At 33.7% G+C, this 23,697-nt stretch overlaps 1 protein-coding gene across 1 annotated transcript; it reads left to right on the forward strand.

Moving 5' to 3' along the window:
- Positions 1-1,809: 1,809 nt before the first annotated feature.
- On the forward strand, positions 1,810-7,938 carry LOC130951125 (exocyst complex component EXO70A1-like). The gene is made up of 12 exons (XM_057879739.1): positions 1,810-2,211; positions 2,467-2,562; positions 3,177-3,382; positions 3,986-4,249; positions 4,833-4,971; positions 5,048-5,260; positions 5,487-5,692; positions 6,096-6,293; positions 6,413-6,512; positions 7,003-7,121; positions 7,214-7,360; positions 7,463-7,938. The coding sequence occupies exons 1-12, from the start codon at positions 2,050-2,052 to the stop codon at positions 7,578-7,580; spliced, it is 1,968 nt and encodes a 655-aa protein (XP_057735722.1). The 5' UTR covers positions 1,810-2,049; the 3' UTR covers positions 7,581-7,938.
- The last annotated feature ends 15,759 nt before the right edge of the window (positions 7,939-23,697 follow it).

Here is a 23,697-nt window from a genome sequence, read left to right on the forward strand (position 1 = left end):
AACATTTTGTAGTTTATTATAAAAGAAAGTATAAAAAAATAATGATGATTGTAAACAATTTGAATAATGAATTTAAAAAAGAAAGTAAATTAAAAATAACAAATCAGATTTTTAATTAATTATTTAATTTCAAAATTTTGAAATTTAAAAAATTAGAATTAGTAATTAAACACATTCACACTACGAATTTTCAAAATAGCGCGTTCTTAGCGCTTTGTTGATTCTCTCGCCATCGTCACGCGTTGTTACTGGAGTTCTCAGATGGCAATATTGTGGAGGCAAAAAATTTCGACAAAGTATTTATTGGAGGTTTTATTTACATGCGAATGTTTATTTTACATACAAAAGAAATAGTTATTCTTATTATAAATTTATTATTATATTTAATTTTACATATAAAAGGGATGGACATTTTTTTTACATACAAAAAAGATAATTGCTCTTGTTGTAAATTCAGTGGGAGGCTGATGAGACAACAACGGCGCTGATAGGATATTTAAGAAAGGCAAAAGTGGTGGATGGTTAAAAATTTTAAAAAGGTAAGGTAAAAGAATTTTTGGTTACTTAATTGAAGTAGGTTTTTTTTTTATTTTCAGTGGACCAAAAAATTGACTCGTTGTTCAAATTATTTAAATTTTTCGTTATCTACCTAATAGAACTATTATTATAAAATTACAAATAAATATATAAAAAATAACAAAAATTAAGAATAATATTGTGCGTTTTCTTCTGATATATTTTATAGGAATTTACATAAAAATGTTATTAGAGATTTGGATTAGTGGACAAAACTAAAATTATAACTTCTTTTCAACTTTTTTTTTTGCCATCACTAATTCACTTTAAGAAAAATGTTTTATTATTTAAAAGAGTTCAATTTTTAATGTAGTTATTTTTATAATATTTAAAGATATTTAAAAAAATCACTTATATTAATGTATAAAAATTAAATTCAAATTAATAAGGTAAACTAGTTTTGCATGGCTACAACTTGATTAAAAAAAATGAAGTAGGGTGTGCATGGTCCGACTCGACTCGAAAATTCGGTCCAGTCTCAAATACTTTAAGAATTAATTTGGTGTGATTTTATTGGGTTTAGGGTCGGGTAAGAGTCTCAAAAATAGACCCAGTCATTATTTTGGGTCGGGTCCGCGCCATGGTTCGAGTCACCCGAACTCGGGTGGTCCGGTCATCATACACAATTAATATTTTGTGTTATTAATGATGAATGATGACTATTCTTATGTGGAATTTAAGTATTGTAAACCTTAATATTTTGTGTTATTAGTTATTAAAAGAATATAAGTTAATGTTTTATGTTTAAAATGCATAATATTTTAGACTAATGCATAATATTGTGTTATTTGTATATATTGATTTAAATATTTGGTGTTATTAGATAATATTAGTATTGATTATGTTTATGCTTTAATTTTAGAGAAGAGTTGGTTCTTGTTATATTTTTCTAAATGAATTTTACCATGTCGAATAATAGTTGGATTCTTGAAAATTCGGATATTTTCACGTGCTAGTTTATAAGAAGGTATTAAGATAATGTAATGTTAACGGTCTGATTTTTATCCGGTTTTTAGTCGATATAATTGAAGCCCAAAAATGTATAAATTTTATCAAATTTAAAATCGGATTCGAATCTAATAAATAGATCCAATATATATTTTGAATCGGGTCTAGATCACGTTAAATCCAATTTTACCCTGCGCATGATGAAGAAGAAAAAAAATCTAGACAAAATATATTTTAAGGGAAAAAAAAAGGGAAGGAAACATTAGAAAATCGTAGGATTAGAATTTAGAAGCAGAAGAAAAGACACCCTGGAACAAGAAAGAGTCGAGCAAAAGGCAAAACCGGTTCCTCCGAATCCAAACTTGCAGTGTGTGTTTGTGGGTCCATTTCACAACAACTGCTGCCACCATTCAAATACAAAATCTCCACCCACCACCACCACCACCGCCGCCGCCGCTTCCTTCTCTTCTCTTCTCTTTCTTTCTGATCTATTTTTCCTCCTTCTTCTTCTTCAATTGCAACACCATGGGAATTGCAGTGGGAGGAGCTGATTTGCTGAGTGAGAAAGCATCCATGATGAGGGAGTCTCTGCAAAAGAGCCAGACCATCACTGACAACGTTGTTACCATCCTAGGTTCCTTTGATCACCGCCTCTCCGCCCTTGAAACCGCCATGCGCCCCACTCAGGTCAACCTCTGCCCTTTTTGAAACCTTAACTATTTTGGATGCTTTTGGCAAATTGGGAGCTTGAATTTGCGTTCAAATTTTGATTTTGGGAACTGGGTCTTGTTTGATTGACTTGACTTGTCTTTGACTTGAGTTGCCATTCAATTTTGTGATTTTTTGGAGCAACCTTTCTGGGGATCTGGAAAGTGTGGCTACATTTGGGGGGATGTTGTGTAGTTATTGAATGTTTGGATCTTTTCAATTTGGTGTCTGCAGATTAGGACTCATTCTATTAGGAAAGCTCATGAGAATATTGATAAAACTTTGAAGGCTGCTGAAGGGATTTTGGCTCACTTTGATCAATACCGCCAGGTTGATTCTCTAGTTTATTTTCTTGATTTTCATTTTGGCATTCTTTCCATAATGTTTTAGCATGTTCATCTTTGATTGTGTTGTTTTGATCGATTGCAAATGTGAAGGCCTGACCATTCTCCCATTCTAGATGTTATTTTAGAATTTGATATGGATAGCTAAAATGTCTTCTTATCTCAATGGAATGTAAATTCAAAGGAAAAACCTGCATAATCCATACCAATTAGTCAACTTCATATATAGAAGATTGAAAGCACAAAACAGATCAAAGTACTCCACAAATTTCCTACAAACCTTATCAATTTGCTGTGGCTCTGTGTAGGAGTCACATTTACCAAGAGATGTCAAAGAGCTTGAAGGGTATTTTTAATGCTGTGCGAATGTGATCTGTTAGAAGATAATGCCATTTTTTTTTAAATTTTTTTATAATAAAGTTGCCCTGTTTTCGGCTTTGAACATTAGTGCTTTGAGTAATTTTCATATCCACATAACAGAAAAAAAATGTTTCATTGGAATAAAACTTCAGGACTTTACTTCTATTTGTATGATTTTTTTTCCCCTGATGTTCATTTCTATATAACTTTGTTTTCCATCCTCAACAATTCAATATGCAGGCAGAGGCAAAAATACTTAATGGGCCACATGAAGATTTGGAAAACTATCTTGATGCAATTGAAAAACTGAGAAGCAACATCCAGTTTTTTGGCAGTAAAAAAGGTTTTAAGAGTAGTGATGGTATTATCTTCCACGCCAGTAATTTGCTAGCTAAAGCCATTTCTAAGCTTGAAGATGAGTTTAAGCAGCTATTGTCATCTTACAGGTTTGTATATATTTCTTTTCTTAACATGTGGCACATTCAGCCAAGAGCTCATTTTGTTTAATTTTCTCTTAATATGGATAATCTTTCAGCATGTTCAACCAAAAAGTTCATTGCTTGCATTGTACTATCTAAATCAACAGCCATTGGTGGTTACGGTTAGGAAAATGACATTTCATATTATAAATCATTTTTTAATTCAATGGCAAGATAGCAAACTGTCTCCTTACACTTCACATTGCATTTTGAAGTGCGTCACCGTTGTCTTTATCAATGTATGCTCCATTTATTTCTTTAATACTTCATTTTGTTCCTTTTTTTTTTCTAATGAGTTTTGTACTTTTATGACCACATAGGTTTCATAATGTTGTCTGATTGCTCGTGGAGTGCGAGTTGAATCATGCTTTCCTTGATGATATTTATTTTAACAATATCTTCTAAGCTCATAACATTTAAGGAGATGAGTTTTGTGGGTAAAGGATGGTGGTTTCCTTTAGTCATATTTTGGCATCATGCCTGTGCTGCATCATTTCAGTTATGCACTTTGAGAAAGTTCCCATTATTGAGGGGTTAAAGTTTTCATTTGTTATTTATCTGTGATTATAGCAAACCTGTGGAACCTGAGCGCCTCTTCGATTGCCTTCCAAACTCTATGAGACCGTCATCAGGATCACCTAGCCAGGAGGGTGATCCTATGGGAAAGAACCCGTCTTCTAATCATCATTCCGAGTCGCACAACAACAATAATGCTGATGCTGTTGTATACACACCTCCTGCTCTTATACCACCAAGAATTTTGCCACTTCTACATGAATTAGCGCAGCAAATGATTGAAGCTGGACACCGGCAACAGTTGCTCAAAATATACAGGTAATGCTCTTTTGTTCAATTGGTTGGTACAATACATACAGAAGGGGAAGGTAGCATTGCTTTCCTGTAAATCTGAGAAGCTGTGAAATTTGCTGAGCATGAAAATTATTTTGATCCATTAATTGGAATCAACCCTATGAAAGTAGGAAGAAAAATGGGGTAAAATCCAACACAAAAATTTGACAATAAATGATAAGAGAAGCAGTTCAGGCTCACATGTGAATCCTCATAGCAGCTTTGTCCTCATAAAAAGGATTTAATGAATAACTTAATGCATCTAAAGTATACTATTAACGATCAAGGATAAGATCTCTGTGACTTAGAGAGTGAAGATGAAATCATTGATCAATTATCGTTACACTCCAGAAAAGTTTTAATTCATTTTTCAAATGTCACGTGGCTGTTAAAAGGATAGGAAACTGTTCCTTAGATATTGTAGATTAGGAAAATGTTAACCCTAACTCCAAGGGTTGATATTAAGTACTTAAACACCTATAAATACAAGTTTCCAACAATAATTACTATTATTATTAATATTACTGCTGCTATTTATTTACACTTGTTAGCATTTTTTGTTATGCAGAGATTCCCGTTCTAATGTGTTGGAAGAAAGCCTCCAAAAGCTTGGGGTTGAGAAACTAAACAAAGATGACGTTCAAAAGCTGCAATGGGAGATTTTGGAAGCCAAAATTGGAAACTGGATCCATTTCATGCGTATAGCAGTAAGAAGATTGTATAATTGTTCTTTTCTTTTACTCCTTTTCATTTTGGTTCAAATACTTAACCATACATGGACAGGTCAAATTGTTGTTTGCTGGAGAGAGGAAGGTTTGTGATCAGATATTTGAAGGCTTTGATTCACTTAGTGAACAGTGTTTTGCTGAAGTGACTACAAACAGTGTCACTATGCTACTTAGTTTTGGAGAAGCGATTGCCAAAAGCAAAAGATCCCCAGAAAAGTTATTTGTTCTTTTGGACATGTATGAAATTATGCAAGAGCTTCATTCAGAGGTATATCTTTTGAAATCTTACAAGTCTTGCTCCTGCCACTCTGTACGTTGTTCCATAAATCTCAAGGGTCTATCTGTAAATTTTCATGTTATATTCAACCGGCAATGAAGATTTTCCTTGTTGTAACATAATGTTGTTATTGGCTATATTTCATGATGTAGAGTAGCTTTGGTATCTGTTTCAATTTTGTTATAATCTTTTAACAATTTCACTTCTCAATTTGCAGATTGAAACACTTTTCAAAGGCAAAGCTTGCACTGAAATAAGAGAGGCTGCAATGAGTTTGACGAAACGACTTGCACAAACAGCCCAAGAGACATTTGGAGATTTTGAAGAAGCTGTTGAGAAAGATGCTACAAAGACTGCAGTGACAGATGGAACTGTTCATCCTTTGACAAGCTATGTAATTAACTACGTCAAGTTTTTATTTGAGTATGTTCCTCCCTTCTATCTTCTGATCCCAACCATATTATCAGATTATTGCTAGCATTCTGTCATGTTTCTCACTAATCACTAAGTTGTTTGCCACTATTTAATATTTTTTCTATATAATAATAATTTTTTAAGATGTTTCTTTATTCTTCAAACTTGTTCTTCCATTTATTTGCCCGAATCTCTTTAACCGTTGCATTCTAGCAGATGCTGAAAAACAAGTACTAACCTGAGTAGTTAATTTTGCTAGAAATTATGCATCTTCACTAAGATACATATATTGGGGTATCTCGGATTCTCTTTTATGTTGGATAATGTGGGAAATGTGCAACCAGTGCAATTGATACTTTGTTTGTGTGTCTTAACATATTTGACCTGATCAGTATTCTATAAACTTTTCCAGCTACCGATCCACCTTGAAGCAACTTTTCCAAGAATTTGAAGGGGGAGATGACTCTTCGCAATTAGCATCTGTAACAATGCGAATAATGCAAGCTTTGCAAACTAATTTAGATGGGAAATCAAAGCAGTACAGGGATCCTGCATTGACACATCTTTTTCTCATGAACAATATTCATTATATTGTCAGATCGGTTCGTAGGTAAGTGATTGGGCATGTAATATTGGTTACATTTTTTTTCTAAAGTGAAAAATTCATAGTTTATTGCATGCTCTACTGGCTCAGATATTTTTCACCTAATTAATCCTCTTCGATTTTAGGTCCGAAGCTAAGGATTTGCTGGGAGATGATTGGGTACAACGACATAGGAGGATTGTTCAGCAGCATGCAAATCAATACAAAAGAAATGCTTGGGCAAAGGTATTGTTTCATTTACCCAGCTGACCGTAACGTATCTTGTAACTTTCTAAGATGTTACACGGGTATTTGGTTACGTTATCTTTTCTGTTTATTGATTTTAATTTTTGATGGGCAAAAGGCCCTCCGTAATTATGTCGAAATCAATTGAATTCATTCATTTTTTAAACAAATCATCTCATTCCTGGCCGATTAAGGGCAAACTATGCTGAGCGTTTTCACCTCTTATTGACGCCTCATCCTGTATCCGCATCTCAGAAAGCTAAGAAATTTGTTAAGAGTTTTCCATCTACGAGTTGGAATTACTGAGAGAAAGATCGTTTCGCTAGCTTAGACTTTTCGTTGCAAGGCCGAGAAAGAGAACCATTTCTTTTTTTAACTTTAAAAAAGTCTTCTTTTCCATATTATTTTTATTTAAATCTCAATCATGTATGTGGCTAAGGTCTCAGAATGTACTGTGTGAATGCTGAATTTTGATTCTTCCGGATTGCAGATTCTCCAATGCCTATCTATTCAGGGCCTTACCTCATCAGGAGGCGGTAGTAGTACTGCCGGTGGTGACGGTCCTGCCGGAAGTAGTAGCGGTGCTTCAAGGGCACTCGTTAAGGACAGGTAGCCTTTCAGTTGCTTCTTTATGAAATCCATTCTAGGGGAAACTGTTTATCTGTCACTGTTCCAAACTTGTTTGTGTTATGCATTATCAGGTTCAAGACGTTTAACGTTATGTTCGAGGAACTCCATCAGAAACAATCTCAATGGACAGTTCCTGACACCGAGTTGCGCGAGTCTCTTAGGCTTGCAGTTGCCGAAGTCTTGTTACCCGCCTATAGATCATTTGTGAAACGATTCGGGTGTGTTACCGATGCACTCTTAACCAACTCTTTGGTTTTATGTTCTTGAATATGATACCTTTTTGTTTCACCATAATGCATAACTTGGAACTTGCATTACAGGCCTCTAGTGGAAAGTGGAAAGACTCCTCAGAAGTACATCAAATACACGGCCGAAGATCTAGACCGAATGTTGGGCGAATTTTTCGAAGGGAAGAACATGAACGAAACGAAGCGGTAAACAAGCTGTGGATTAAGGTGAGATGATTTATGTACAGAGGTTGACACCTTTGTTGCAGCTTAGTTCTCATTTCTTTTTTTTATTTATTTTTTTTTCCTTTTTTCCTTTTCTTGTTCAATGGTAGTTCCCCAGTTTGTGTATGGTGGCTGAATGTATTTTACCTTTTATTATGGAGGATTAAGGGAAAATGAAAAGTTCTCATTTGTATCAATTAGACTTTTTTTTGGCAAGGAGTTTAAGAACCCTGAGGGGGAATTTTCTTTCTACTATTCCTTAGTTTTGCTGTATAGTATGTTTTTACTGGATCATTGTATACACATACTCTCCAATCAAGTTCAAAATGTTTGTTAATTTTTCACTTCTTTTGTTTTTTTTTTTTTTAATACAAGTTGTATACTTTTTTTTTTATACATTTCATTTTATAAAATGCTCACACCTTTGAGATTTATCAAAATAGTGAAAATACTAACACATCTTTTTATGTGTGCTTGTCACATGTATTATTTAATTTTATTTTATTCAATAGAAAGTTTTGGTAATTATTTTTCTATTTCTACAAATTCTCTATATATAGGGATTTTAGGATTAAAAACAATTATTAATCAGCTATTTGCCTATAAAAATATGTATTTTGTATTTCATAATATTTTTAGAATAAATTACTTTGTCAATTTTATACTTTCATTAAATTTGTAATTAATTTTTTATAGTTTAAAAACTTCTAATTGAATTCTTAGACTGTTTTAAATTTTGTAATTAAGCTTTTGATGTGCTAAAATTACTAGAGTTAACAGAATATTTCTTTTTAAAATAAAGATATCCACACTCAAGAGTTACGGGCTAAATTTCTAAACTTGATTTTTTTATTTTTATAATATTCTGTTAATTCTAATATTTTTGATGTAATAAAGATTTAATTATAAAATTTAAAAAAATATAAAAATTTAATTGAAAATTTTTAAACTACAAGACAAAATATTTCTCTTTAAAATGAAGGGATCCACACTCAAGGGCTAAATTTCTAAATTTGATCTTTTTTTATTTTTACAATATTATGTTAATTCTAATATTTTTGACACATTAAAGATTTAATTATAAAATTTAAAAAAATATAAAAATTTAATTAAAAATTTTTAAATTATAAAGACTTAATTATAAATTTAATAAATTATAAAAATTAATAAAATAATTTTAATTTTTTATTATATTACTGTCAATAAATTTGATTATTTGTTAATTATAAATTTAATTATTTTATTATGACATATTTTATTATATTGAAAATTTATTATTTATTTTAAAAAAATTATGTGAATCAATATATATAAATATACATAAATATATACTAATTAGTTTAATGGTTAAATATATGGAGCAATATTGGGTTAAAAATATCTTCCACAAGATAATTTTAACATAATTTAAATTAACAGCATGATAAAAGAGACCAGTGTATATTTGTAAAATAGAAACAGAAAGGTTGTGTGCGTAAGTTTAATGAATCTCAAAATATAGGCTTAAATTTTTTTGTATGGCTGATGTTTTGTGTAATATCCTAAAATGGAGATTTTAGGTGAAATCTAAGAATACGAGGACGAATTTATTGTAGGATGAGGCAGATTTCATAAATATATATACCTTTTGCAGGATAAAAAAAAATATTTTTGTATATATATATATTTTTTTTTCTCGTAGTAAGTAGTAACAAGAAGCTGAGAAGTATTTTGAATTATTTTTTAGTTTTTTTTTTAGTTTGCCAAAATTTTGAAAGGACATATTATAGAACACGTGCTGGTAACAACGTCTTCTAGTATCATGCAAAAAACCTAAGAAATAGTAGTAGTAAGTAACAATGATTAGCTTTTCGCATCTTGTAAGAAATATCTCCATAATTAGACAAATTACTCCCACACTCCATATATTTGTAATACATTAAATTTTGGTCTATATAAAAGTTACTTTTTGACAAATATATGTACAAAATGAGAGTTTTTGACCTTTGCAATCTCCACCTAATTTTGTGCCGGCTTATTTTATTAGGAGAGATCATATCCTCTTTATAATCTACTTATTTTTAGTTAGTAATATTTATCATTTTTTAAAGTTAATTTTTTGTTAAATTAATTTTTAACTTTTATAATTTTATTAAATTTATAATTATATTTTTATATTTTAAAAAAATTTAATTAAATTTTACATTAATTTTAAAATTGTAATTATATTCTTATCGTTTTAAAAATATCTAAATTAATAAAATATGATGAGACATATTCAATAATAATGTGAGATAAAATATGATGAGACATAATTTTATAGTTTGTGTGGGATGTATTTAATTTCAACCAGATTGCACCTCGTATTATTCTACTTGAGATCAATGCGAGTGCAGATCTCTGAAACGCAATTGTACCTCTAATATGTTTTGAAGTCGTGGAGTGGCATCCGACTGATAGGGTGAAAAGACAGTTTGACTTTTATCAATACCTCCAGGAGAACCAATGAAACTTAGAGCATTCCATAACATACTGCTGACCGGTTCAAAAAACAGGAATTGGGGAGTAGAACATGAGAAATAGATCTCACAATTGACAAATAGTTCTGCATACGTCATAAATGGTCAACGTGTCAAGAATTATCAACTATTCGACCAGTATATAGACTAGTACATTTGTAAATTTGGTGATCACCTACGACTCTTCGAGCACGCAGAGTAGCAACCCCATAGCAAGAGCAACAACCATGACAACAACAACTACTATATCCACAACCATATTCATATCCACCATATTCATACCCATCATAACAGCAACAACCATATCTACCGCTATATCCATACCCAGCATACACGCAAACATATTCACAACCAGTTATATCGCCACACTCACCTCGAGATCCACCATACACACAGGCATATTCACATCCATCCCCATAACCTCGAACACAACTTGTTATACTTTTATATTCACAATCATACCTATCACCGTACACACAAGCATATTCACAACCATCCTCATAAGCTTCCATATAGCCATACGGCTAGCTCTCTACCATGTGCGACGAATACATATTGTTATAGCCACCGCAATATGAACTATCACAATTATTGTACCCAGTAGGATAAGATGAAGAATAATATAAACACATTCTAGATTTGATTCAGGATATGGAGTCATTTTAGTGGGTGAATGATTTATTCTCTACCAAAGACCTTATACAGGTGGCCTAACAGGATTAATATGAGAACGTACAAATGCCTCAAGTTATTCCCAAAACGATTATATTTGGACTTGAGACATTGGCACATATTCATGTTGATCCTGTTAAACCATCTATGGAGGATATTGGGTAGAGAATAAATCATTCATCCACTGATATGAGTTCGGACCCTGAATTTAATCCATAATGTGTCTATATTATTTTTCATCTTATCCAATTGTGTCCAGTAATTATGACAGTTCATATTACGGTGATTGTGATGGTATGTATTCGTCGCACATGGTAGAGGACTAACCATTTGGCTGTATGGAAGGTTGTGGTGATGATTGTAAATATGCCTATATGTACAATGGTGGGTATAGTTGTGAGTATGATGGTATAACAAGTTGTGTTTCAGGTCGTGAAAATGGATATGAATATGACTGTGTATATGGTGGTGAATTTGGATGTGAATGCGGCAGTATAACTGGTTGTGAATATACATATGTGTATAATGGGTATGGATATAGCGGTGGGTATAGTTGTTGCTGTAATGGTAGGTATGGATATAGTGGATATGGATATGGTGGGTATGGATATAGTGGTTGTTGCTGCTGTAGTTGTTGCTCTGGTTGTTACTGTGGTTATTTCTCTTGTTATGGGAATTGTTGTTTTGCATGTTCGGAGAGTCACAGGTGATCACCAAATTTACAAATGTATCAATCTATGTACTGGTCGGACGGTTAATAGTTCTCGACTTGTTCACCTTTTAAGACACATACAAAACTGTTTGTCCATTGTGAGATCTATTTCTCATGTTTTACTCTCCAATTCTTGTTTTTTGAACCAGTTAGCAGTATGTTATAGGATGCTCCAAGTTTTATTGGTTTTTCTGGGAGTTTTGGTTAAAATCAAACAGTCTTCTCACCCTATCAGTTGGATACCACTCCACGACTTCAAAATATATTAGAAGTACAATTGCGCTTTAGAAATTTACACCCTTGTTGATCTCAAGTAGAATAATATGAGACGCAATCCGATTGGGACTGTATGCGTCCCACAGAAACTATAAAAACATATCCAAGTTCAAAGGTATATATATGCGATCATCAATTTAATTCAATATAGGTAAAAGTACAAATGACAAAATACATCCGAAGAGAGATCATCCAACCTTCACCTGACAATAAAGGTTACCCAATTTTTATATTGATCTGTGGTGGGTTGTTAATCATTCCACGTGACATATAATGTTCATATTAGAAAGTATTTACTAAAAAAAATAATTAAATCTATATTTATTTAGATTTTACTTGCAAGCGAGTGGAAAGCTAGTATCTACGGACAAAGGCTCTATTGATGACATCCGTATCCAGGCCCACACAAGAAGTAATATTAGAGGACCATCCATGCCCTTGCAATCAAATTTGATGCCCGACATAATGATCGATAAATATGTGCAAGGAATGCAGAACCCTAATTAAACTTCTTAATATCAGAAAACTAGCAAAGCAACGACAAATACCTCAAGTGCACGGTGATTCTAGATTTGTCACTAAATAATGTCGTAACAAATAGCAATATTATGTGATATTTCACATACATTTTCTTACTCAATTGGTTAGTCAAATGTAGGTTCCGCTTTAGGTTGCGAAACTATGACAGTTTGATTCCACTTCATCTATGGTCATTTAGCCTAGAAACATTACCAAATTGATTGATGAATTCGATCTTTAACCTGCCTGTGATGTGATCAGTTAATTCAGTCACCCGAAAACCATGAGTCCAGAGTCCAAAGATTATAGCGATATCCTCCAACATAATCGTGCACTCACCATGTAGGAGATAGCCTTTCAACTAGTGCATTTATAGTCGGATTTGGAGTCATAATCCTCTCAATTTAAAATATATGATAAAAATCCACTCTTTCTTAGTTGTTCCTCTACCCTAACATCGTATAAATCAATTTGGTTTAAGCTATGATGCACAGACACTAACACGGACACGGGACACGACATGACACGACACGGGACACGGCGACACGCAAATTTTAAAATTTTATAAGACACGAGGACACGCATACATATAAAATATAAAGCATTTTTTTGATAAATCGTAATGACATTTTGATATTTTATTGATATTAAAATATGAATTAATTTTTTAATTATTTTTAATATCTTATTTTAATTATATCAAGTATTTAAAATATTTTTTTTTGTTTTAATAAATAATAATATATACTATATCTAAATTTATTTCAAGAATATATGTTAAGAATAAGACTGGACACGCTGACACGTGAGGGTATTTAGGTATGTCCAAGCGTGTCCGGAGAAAATTTTTTTATTTTTTATTAAGACACGATTGGACACAGCAGACAGACACGCGTGTCGAACGAATGTCACTGAGTATTGTGTCCGAAATGTGTCCGACACGCAAACACAGCAACTCAGTGAAGTGACTATATTTCATAGGGTTTAAGTGTCTATTGTACAAAATTTTTGTACTCTAAAAACAAAAATCATAATTAACAGTCAATAAGTATAACCAATTAACAACTACTATAACTAATAATATAAATTAATATTCATATTAATTACTAACTACTCAATTTAGTAACAACTATAATTAATAATTATTCAATTACTACAAACTCTAATAATTGTTTATTACTAAATCAATTCAATTGTTAATTATTAACTGCTACTGTAAACACAAAAATTAATTATATATATAGGATGTCGAAGATATTCTATAATATGGTTCTTAGTACATGTGGTGTCACATTTTTTTATTTTTATCTTTTTAAATTCTACAATAAAAATATACAAATAATTAATAATAACTCTCTTCTATTTATTAGTGATTAATTTTTTATAATCAATATTTAAAAATATATACTAAAAATTAATGATAATTCTATTTTTCTTAAAAAATATGTAAAATAAGACTAAAATTACTAAAATGTACACTAATAGTTGCTAACAATAACAAGTAATAATAATAATGGTTTTTAAGAAATTTTGAAGGTAAAACTAAGTTAACAACATATGCTAATAATTAATAATACTGTTATTTTAATTAAATATTTAAAATAAAAAATAATTTACTAAAAATATATCATAAGCATTAATAATAATAATTTTGTTTTTTTAATAAATATTCTAAATAAAACTAAAATTAGTAAAAATATATGCTAAAACTTAATAATAACAATTCTGGTTTTTTTAATAAATAATTAAAATACAAGACAAAATTCTAAAAATATATACTAACAATTAACAATTAATTATTAATTAATAATATATATATACTAACAACAGTTAACTAACACTAATACTAGTATTATTATTGCAACTACAACAATAAATCATATTTTTTAACTAGTCCTAATCAACTAATAACTACTTTATTTAATGCTAATCAACAACAAAATAATATTAATAAATTATAAACTTTTTTTTCTTCTTTCAGCTTAATAAAATTAAATAATTACAATAACTAACTACTAATAAAAATAACAATAAATAAAAGGTGGCTTCTATGGTTGAGTTAGTGATTTAGCCTCTCAGGCAAGCATAAGAAAAAATTTGTATGAAAGGGATTTGATTTCACCGTTTGACAGATGATACTTCTTCGCCGAGTTCAGACTCGCCAAGACTTGTTCGAATTCCAGGAGAGTTTTCAAGTGGTCAAACAAAACTTTTTGAGCGAGTTAGTAGTTGTGACTGTGTGTTGTTGGGTGAGGGGTTGAGATTTTGAAAGTGACAGGAATATAACCGAAGAAGAAGACAAAAAAATGAGAGTAGATGGGAATGATTTCAGGTTAACCTTGGGAGGGAGAGAAAGTTTACATATATCACACATGCAGAGCAAAATGTCATTGACGTTTTCTGCACCGCCTAACGGCGTTGATGATTTGCAGCTTACTGTTGCCGCCTCCCACAACGGCGTATTACCGTTTTATATATTATTAGTTTTACTTTTCACATTTTTTTGCTCTTATGTATTTTTTAAATCTCACCCTTTACAACTTAATTTTGTTCCCTCTACTTTTTTTTAAATAAAATAAAAAAATTGTTATTTTTTAAAACCCTATTTTTTAATTTTAATTTTTCAAATACGATTTTCTATATTCAAAACAACTCCGGCGAACTCCACTTCAAATTCTAAAAAAAGGCTAACTCAAATTCTTAAATTTCACAACGGACAATAGCAACAATTATCATCATCTCCAAAATTTACAGGAATAAATCATATTTTTATTGGAAAAATAATGGTTTTTTTATTTATAATAGAAAAAGATCCTTGTTAAATATGACTTATTACCGTGTATCTGTGTATTTCTGGAGACGATGATAATCCGCCAGCAATATTGAAGAAATCATACTTGTTGTCTGTGTATTTGTGTGTACTCTTATATATTCTTGAATACAATAATAATGACTTAAAAATTTGAATTTCGTGGGTTTTAAAAAAAATTAAAATGAAGTTCGTACCAGAGTACGTGTAGAGAAGAGAAAGAAGGTTCTAGTTGAATCTGAAGTATTTTGGTAAAGTGAGCTCCAATGTCACGTAATAATAGCTTAGTTCTAACTACTTATAGCAGAGGAGTTACAGCTGTCACAAGCTAAACTAATCACTAACAAACTAATTGACATGTGCTTAATTACAACCAACTAACTAACAAATTGATCACAAGCTAACTAATTTTATTTACACTAATTTAGCATCAGCTAAGGTATCTATCATGACCCCTGCTGTTTGGCTGTTCTTCAACATCAAAGCTATTGTAGCTATTATGGCCCTCTTTATGACCCTCTCTGCCGATCGAGCCTGCTTTCATCAGTGGGATATCTCCAAACTTTCAACCATTAGTTCTGTTCTGAACTCAAGAAAGGCACCACTGGGCAGCGGTTTTGTCAACACATCAGCTAGTTGCATAGTCCCAGGAACATGACTTACTTGAATAACTCTTTTTGTAACATAGTTTCTTACAAAATGAATATCCATTTCAAAATGTTTTGACTTAGAATGCAAAATTGGATTAGCAGGAAGCAACATAGCATTCAAGTTATCATAGTAGACTGATGGAGCTGTTGAAAGTTTTGTTCTTAGTTCAACCATAAGGTTCTTAATCCAACTTAGTTCGGCAACTAAGTCAGCCATCGCCCTGTACTCTGCTTCAGTATTAGACCTGGGCTTCTTTGAACTCCACGAAACCAGATTGCTCCCAAGAAAGACACAAAAACCTCCAGTGGACTTCCTATCATCTGTGTCCCCTGCCCAGTCAGAATCACTATAAGCTTTGATAGTGTGCACCTTTTTTTTTTCTGTAAGTGTAACCCAAAGCTAAGTGTTCCCTGCACATACCTCAAAATTTTTTTTACTAATCTCCAATTCTCTTCCAAGGGATTTTGCATAAACTATGAAATTTTGTTCATTGAGTATGCTAGTTCTGGATGAGTGACTGTGAGGTATTGTATACTTCTCACAACTGATCTGTAGAGCTTAGGATTCTTGAATGGGGAGCTTCCAAAAGCAGAAAATTGAACCGAGGAAGGTAAGGGTGTATGACAGGGCTTACAATGTTCCATTTCAGCTTTCTTGAGGAGATCTCTGGCATATTTCTCTTGTGAGAGTAATAGACCTCCATTAGCAGTCTTGGTGGCTTGAATCCCAAGGAAATAGTGAAGCTCACCCATGTCTTTCAACGCAAATTTGTCATTCAGCTGCTTAATGACATGAGAAATTGCTTCATCTGAATCTCCAGTGATGATTATATCATATACATATACTAGGACCAATAGTGATGAGCCATTTTTGAACCTCGTGAAGATAGAGATGTCAGACTTTGTTGAATGAAAATCAAGGTGCTGGAGAGCTGTTGACAGATTATAGTACTAGGCCCTTGGAGCCTGTTTCAGATCATAAAGGGCCTAGGTGAGTTTGCACACTAGAGTTTCATCTCCAATTTCATAGCCCTTTGGTTGTTTCATATATACATCTTCGACCAAATCACCATGTAGAAATGCGTTATTCACATCAAGCTACCTGATTCTCCGATTCCTTGACAGTGCTAAGGTGAGGACAATGCGAATTAAGGTTGGTTTCACCACTAGGCTGTATGTCTCAGTGAAATCACACCCAAGCCTTTGAGAGAAACCCTGAGCTACTAGGCAAGCCTTGTATTTTTGGAGACTTTCATAAGGGTTGTATTTAACTCGAAAACCCAACGACTACCCACAGCCTCTCTATCCTGGGGGAGAGGAACCAATTTCCAGGTTTGATTTTGTATAAGTGCAGTGTATTCAACATCCATCGCAGCTTTCCACTCAGGTTTGGACAAGGCATCATTGACAGTCCTTAGTTCAATGCTAGCTAGAAAGGATCTAGGCTTTAAGACTCCACTCTTGCTCCTTGTGATCATGGGGTGAACATTTTGATTTGATGCTGCCGAAACTGAGTGATCATCATCAAAGGAAAGAACAATTTTCAAGTCTGAGATAGGTATTCGAATGGGTGTGGCTGATGGTGCTGTAGGTATTGGTGAAGGTAAGGTAGGAGAGATGGCTGTGATAGCCAAAGAAGGAGATCTGGACTCTGGAATACTTGGTACAGTAGGTACAAGTGAAGACAAGGGAAGGGGTGTGGCTATGATGCTTGGTGCAGGATGTGGAGACCTTGATTCTGTAATGTTAGGTGAGGGTTGAGACATGTTCCTATTTAGTAATGGAATGGCTGGAGTTGAGTGAAAGTTAGAAGTCAAATCAGGCATGGTTGTTGAAGGAGTTTTCAAATTTTTGAAAGGAAAATTTTGTTCATCAAAGATCACATTACTTGACATCACTATCTTCCCTTCTGCAGTGAGGCACTTGTAGCCTTTGTGCACTGCACTATAACCCAGAAAAGTACATGGTGCTGATTTGAACTCCAGTTTATGCCTATTGTATGGTCGCAGGTGTGGAAAACACGAACAGACAAAGACCCAAAGGCTTGTGTAATCAAATTTCTTCTCAAACAACTTTTCAAATGGTGACTGGTCTTGCAACACTGATGTTGGTAACCTATTTATTAAGTGAATTGCCATCATGAAGGCCTCTCCCCAGTACTTAATTGGCATGCCTGCACCTGCTAGCATAGCTAAGCCCTTTTCAACTATATGCCTATGCTTTCTCTCAGCACTGCCGTAATGCTGATGTTTATGAGGACAAGAAAATTTGTGTAGTACACCTTGTAACTGTAAATCCTTAGCCAAGATAAAAAATTCAGCAGCATTGTCAGATTGAAGCATTTTAATTTTTGTATTCAATTGCAACTCAACCATTTGTTGGAAACAATTAAAAACTGATTTGATTTGAGATCGAGTTTTAATGAGGTAGAGCCAAGTGTATTTACTATAGGCATCAATGAAAATGACAAAGTAATAGTTTCCATTTAAGTCAGGTATAGGGACAGGCCCTAGATGTCTGTGTATATGAGTTGCAGGGGAGCAGTATATAAGGTATTTGAGGGAGGATAAAGGAGTACATGAGACTTTCCAATACAGCAGGAAGTACAAGAATTTTTATTTAATGAAGCAACAATATTACAAGATTTCACCACAGAGAAAACAACATTATTTGATGGATGACCTAATCTATTGTGCCACAAGAGAAATTGATCAACAGTGGACACATTTGAGGCAAAGGCAGCTAGCTTATTTGATGAAGTGAAAGATGGAGTGAAATTGAGGAACTTGTACATTCCCTTGTCAACTTTTCCTTGTATAACAATCTCTTTAGTTTCCCGAGATTTCACACAGCAGCCATTAGAATGAAATTCAAAATAGACATCATTGTCACAACAGAATTTATATACACTAAGTAAGTTCTTAGTGATATTAAGCACATGTAGTAATTTGTTTAACAAGAATTCTCTATTGCAGTATTGCTCAAATCAGTTTTAAAGAAAGACTTTCCAACAATGTTGATATGCAAACCTAATCCGTTGCCTATGATCACTTGGTCTGCACCTTCATACTTCTCCCCTTCAATTAGATTTTGCTGGTCTTAGGTCATATGGTGTGTAGCACCTGAGTCTGGAAACCAGTCTTGATCTTGTAACATTGCAGGTGTGGCCAATACATTGTGTAACACCCTAATTACCCTAAGCCTTACCTCTAGCCATAAAGCAAATGTTAATCAGAGGTTACGACAATCCTAGAAGGAAATAATATATTCTAGAAGCCCGATGAAGGTTTAAGCTCAAAACAGAATTACAAAAGCACGAAACGTTCACATGAAGCTAACGCGCAAGACACAAGGTATAGATGTAAAAGAATAAAACGTATATATAGAGACAATATTATAATAATCATAGGGAACTAGCCGCAGCTTGCGGAGTTTAAGCCGACTAGTTACAAATAGAAGAATACAGAGTTTTGGAATTAAAACAGCTTATACAACTTATCTCTCAAATAAGTCTCTAAGGCCATAAAGTTAAATATACAAAAGTTGAGAGAATACTACGACAGAAGTAAAACAAAAACATACGAGAAAAGAACCATACTTCGCTCTGTCACCATGTTCGTAATTTCACCGAGGTGAACTACGACCTACATCTGAAAAACAACAACAAAAGTATGGAATGAGAACTAGAGATTCTCAGTATGGTAACAGTACCCGATAATGTAAGAGGTAAGGCTCCGGGACGCCGAAGACAATCCTAAAACTTCACATCACATACGGATATTCAAGCTTAGAACAAAATAAATAAAAGAACTTAAACCATAAACTAGGGTTATCTAAACTTAGGGGATTCTAACTATTACTAATCACACTGCTGTATCCCATAGCCTTCGCCATCCTAACCTCTATGCGATCCCATCGCCACCACCTACCTAACCTCCTCAGCACCAGACAATCACAATTAATGCAAACAAGTAAAACACAAATAATATTCATATACAACAAGTAGTTCAAGAAGCAGATAGGCATGTTATACAATTAGGCAAACTCAAGTAAACAAAGCAAGTAAACATATAAGAAGATGCATATGATAAATGTCTATCCTATTGGCTCGTGATATCACTTGTCGGTCCTTAAATGCCAACCCGACACATCTTCCCGGATGTAGCCTTTTCTGCCACGCCAGAGATATAGTGCCCTGCACACTCATGCAGCAGCTCTTATGCTACGCCAGAGATATAGTGCCCTGCACACTCATGTAGTAGGGAGTCTACTACACCGGGGATAAAGGCCCCGCACACTTTCTACAACAGAGAAGGAAATAATCACAACAAATCATGCAGTAGAACAATCTACCACACCAGGGATATAGTCTCTGCACACTCTCAATAACACTAGTCATGCAGCAGAGAAATCTGCTACGTCGGAGATATAGGCCCCGTACACTCCCATATAATCCAACAAGTCCATCAACCTCAAATCATCACCAGACATTATCATTTTTCATCTCAAATCACTTTCAACAACCTCTACTCATGCAGTAGAGAAGTCTGCTATGCCAGGGATATAGACCCTGCACACTTTCCTTCCAAATCCACCAAGCTCATAATAACCATCATCAGTTCTTAATTCCATTCTGAACTCGTTAGTCCATTACTTTCTCAATTTCACTGTCAGTAATCACCAAGTCCACTACTCTTCCTTCTCTCTCAACCAGACTCATCCTCAATACACCAAAAATCTAGGCCTCCGTTTTCTAATCTTTCCAGATAATACCAAATAAATTCTCCTGAGACTTTTCCCATGTTTCAATGCCCGAAAATAAGCCCAAGAATCTCAAAATGGTGTCACAGAAGCTTACAAGCTTGTTGGGACGGTGAAACAGTTGAAGACCCATGAAGATTTTAAAAGTGTGCGTACGCACAGGGGTGTGCGTACGCACATGTACCAAATCTTGTAAGGTCTGTTCACTCGCACAACCTGTGCTAGCGCCCCCAACAGACAAACTTTCCCAACTTGTATGTGCGCACAGGGCTGTGCATACGCACAGGTTGTAAAACTTCAGTGGTGTATGCGTGTGCACAAGGTTGTGCGTGCGCACATACTAGAAATCACAGAATTCTGCAACTTTGTAGAATTTCAGATTTTGACACCAAACTTTGAATGATTATAACTTCTTCTACAAAAATTCATTTCTTACAAACTTTATATCAATTTAAAGCTCTCAAAGCCAACTTCAATTTAAAATAAGTTTCATGCAATTTCAAGCTTTGAGGTTCAAGTTATGATCCATTAAAGTTTACCAAAAATCTATTTTTACTCAAAAACCTCATAACCTCAAATTTTAACCAATCTCAATCCAAAACCAAATCAATCACATATCAACCATACCATAACAACCCAAAATTCATACCAACTACTACTTCAACCATTTTCTCAATCTCAAAACCTCTAAACCATTCAACAACTCTAAATCTAACCCAATTCACATATCTCAATTTACCAACTTTCAGAAACCACATCCAACCAAAACAATATCAAACTTCTAATTGCAACACAATCTACCCTTTTGGATCACCATTCATCATTCACACCAATTTTTCCATCACACTTCATCATTCTCAATCTTAATTCTCAAACATATAACATTACAAATAATTTTCCCACCAATACATTCACCAATCATTATTCTATCATCAATTTCAATGTCAATCTCCCATATCCAACTACCAACATCAATATAGCCATTTATCACCCATTCCAAATCATCAATTACCATGCAACACTTTCATTAACATAACCAAAGTTCATCCATTCATCATAAATCATCATACCTCAACATTTAACAATTCAACAACCATATCAACAACCCTCATCCACAACACCAATCATCAATACTCATTAACACCAAAAATTTCCAATAATCATCATCAACTACACTAATCCAAAACAACCAACAATTAACATCAATTCACATTTAAATATTCATACACCAATAACATTCAATCCTATCTTAGGGTCAACTAGCCTAAGTATCCAGAAACATTACATATTACATAAAGAAAACCGAAATCATACCTTGGCCGATTTCTAAACACACCAAACACCAAAACGAAGTCACCAAGCTTGATCCAAAGCCTCAACCAACTCCAACAAACACCTAAACCTCAATCTAACATCATATATATGACAATCAAAACCTAAGATGCACAAAATAACTAAACACAAAGATTTAGTGAAACCTCACCTTACCTAACGAGATTAGGGATAAAATCCAACAATTATCCGCTACTAGAGATTACCTAAACAAGCAAAACCATAAAATCTCCTCAAAAACAAAATCCCAAAAATACAGGAAATTAGGGCTGGAAACTGGAACATGAAGAGAGAGATCTTACCAGATTTATTTAGATAGAAAGTAAGAGCTCGTTAAGAGCTTTGCGTGGCCGTAAACGGCTTGTCAATCGGAGCTCCGGATCAAAAGTTATGGAGCTTTGAAGGAGGAGATGAATAGTGTCAATGGCTTCTTCTCCTCTCTTCTTCTAAACCGCGCCCCTCTCTCTTTTTGCATCAAATGAGCTGAAATGCTCATTAATGAGCTTATATATGTTAGGCCTTGGGTCCGGTCTAATCCGTTAGCATTTTTAGTCCGTTTGGCCCACTTTAGGCCAAAACCTTTAAGATTAATACCTGATTTTCAATTCTAAATTATTTTTATCCTTTCAAAACAATAAATCAATTTTCTAAAATATTATTTTCCTCAAAACACAGTACCGGACAGGCTTAAACCGGCTCGACCGGTTCGACTGCCGGTTCGCGTTTTTTCTCGATTTTTTGTCAGAAAAATTTACTGGAATCAAATTTCACCTTTTTATTTTCAAATTAAAACTTCTAAATTTTAAATCTATCTCGGGCACTTAAAATTATTAGTTTTATTAAAACGGTTTAGCTGGTTCTTACACATTACTCAAGTTGGCTTGTGATGCTTGCAAAGTCTGTGAGTTTGTGCCTTCATATTGAGTTCTAGAGCCTTCTGGTAGATCATACCTATACCAGTATGTCTTGGCAGTGTGTCCAAGCTTTTCACACACTTGGCAAATAGGCCTATCACCATTGAACATTCTTGAACCATTATACTGCTGCTGCCTTTCATTGTTGAACATTCTTTCTCCTTCAGCACCACCAAAATTTGGATTATTGTAAGCTTAAGTTCCAAATCTAGAATTGTTGTCACCAGATTGACCATTATTATAGAAGTTTCTACCACCTCTCATCTGTCTTCCACCACATCTACTTCTGTAATCTCCTCTGAAGCCACCTCTTGAGTTAAAGTTCTGAGAGTAACCTGGTGAACTTTGTACCACATTTACTTGTATAAACGACTCTGATTTTCGAAACCTCTCCAACATACTTTCATGAGTTAATAGCAAAGCCTCTAATTCTCCAATCGAGATGTTCGCTGGTCTTGCCACTACTGAGGTGATTACTGAGTTATACTCTTCTGTTAGTCCATTCAAAATAGTATTTACATTATCACTCTCACGCATTGGTTCTCCTATTGAAGCTAAAGCATCAATTGTTCCCTTTAATGCTAACACATACTCATTTACTGAGTTTTCTATCTTAATACTGCTCAACCTGTGTTTCAATTGCATTATTTTTGCTCTAATTTGTGAAGAAAAGTGATATTCTAACCTTTTTTCAATTTTCATACGAATAGATGCATCCTACCATTCGAGTGGTGAACGGCTTGGACATTGAAGCAAGAAGCCACGATTTGAGAAGCGCATCTTGTCTTTTTCATTCAGCAAACTCTGGTGTTACATTTACTGATTCATCAAGCCTCAACGGGATTCCTTCTCCGGTAATGTGGTGAAGCAAATTGTGGCTTTCGATCGTTGATTCAGCCTGGTCTTTCCACTGCAAGAAGTTGTCATTGTCGAGTTTCATTGAAATTAGGAAAGAGGTGA

The sequence above is a fragment of the Arachis stenosperma genome, chromosome 9 (genome assembly GCF_014773155.1).
Source record: "Arachis stenosperma cultivar V10309 chromosome 9, arast.V10309.gnm1.PFL2, whole genome shotgun sequence".
Classification (NCBI taxonomy): domain Eukaryota; kingdom Viridiplantae; phylum Streptophyta; class Magnoliopsida; order Fabales; family Fabaceae; genus Arachis; species Arachis stenosperma.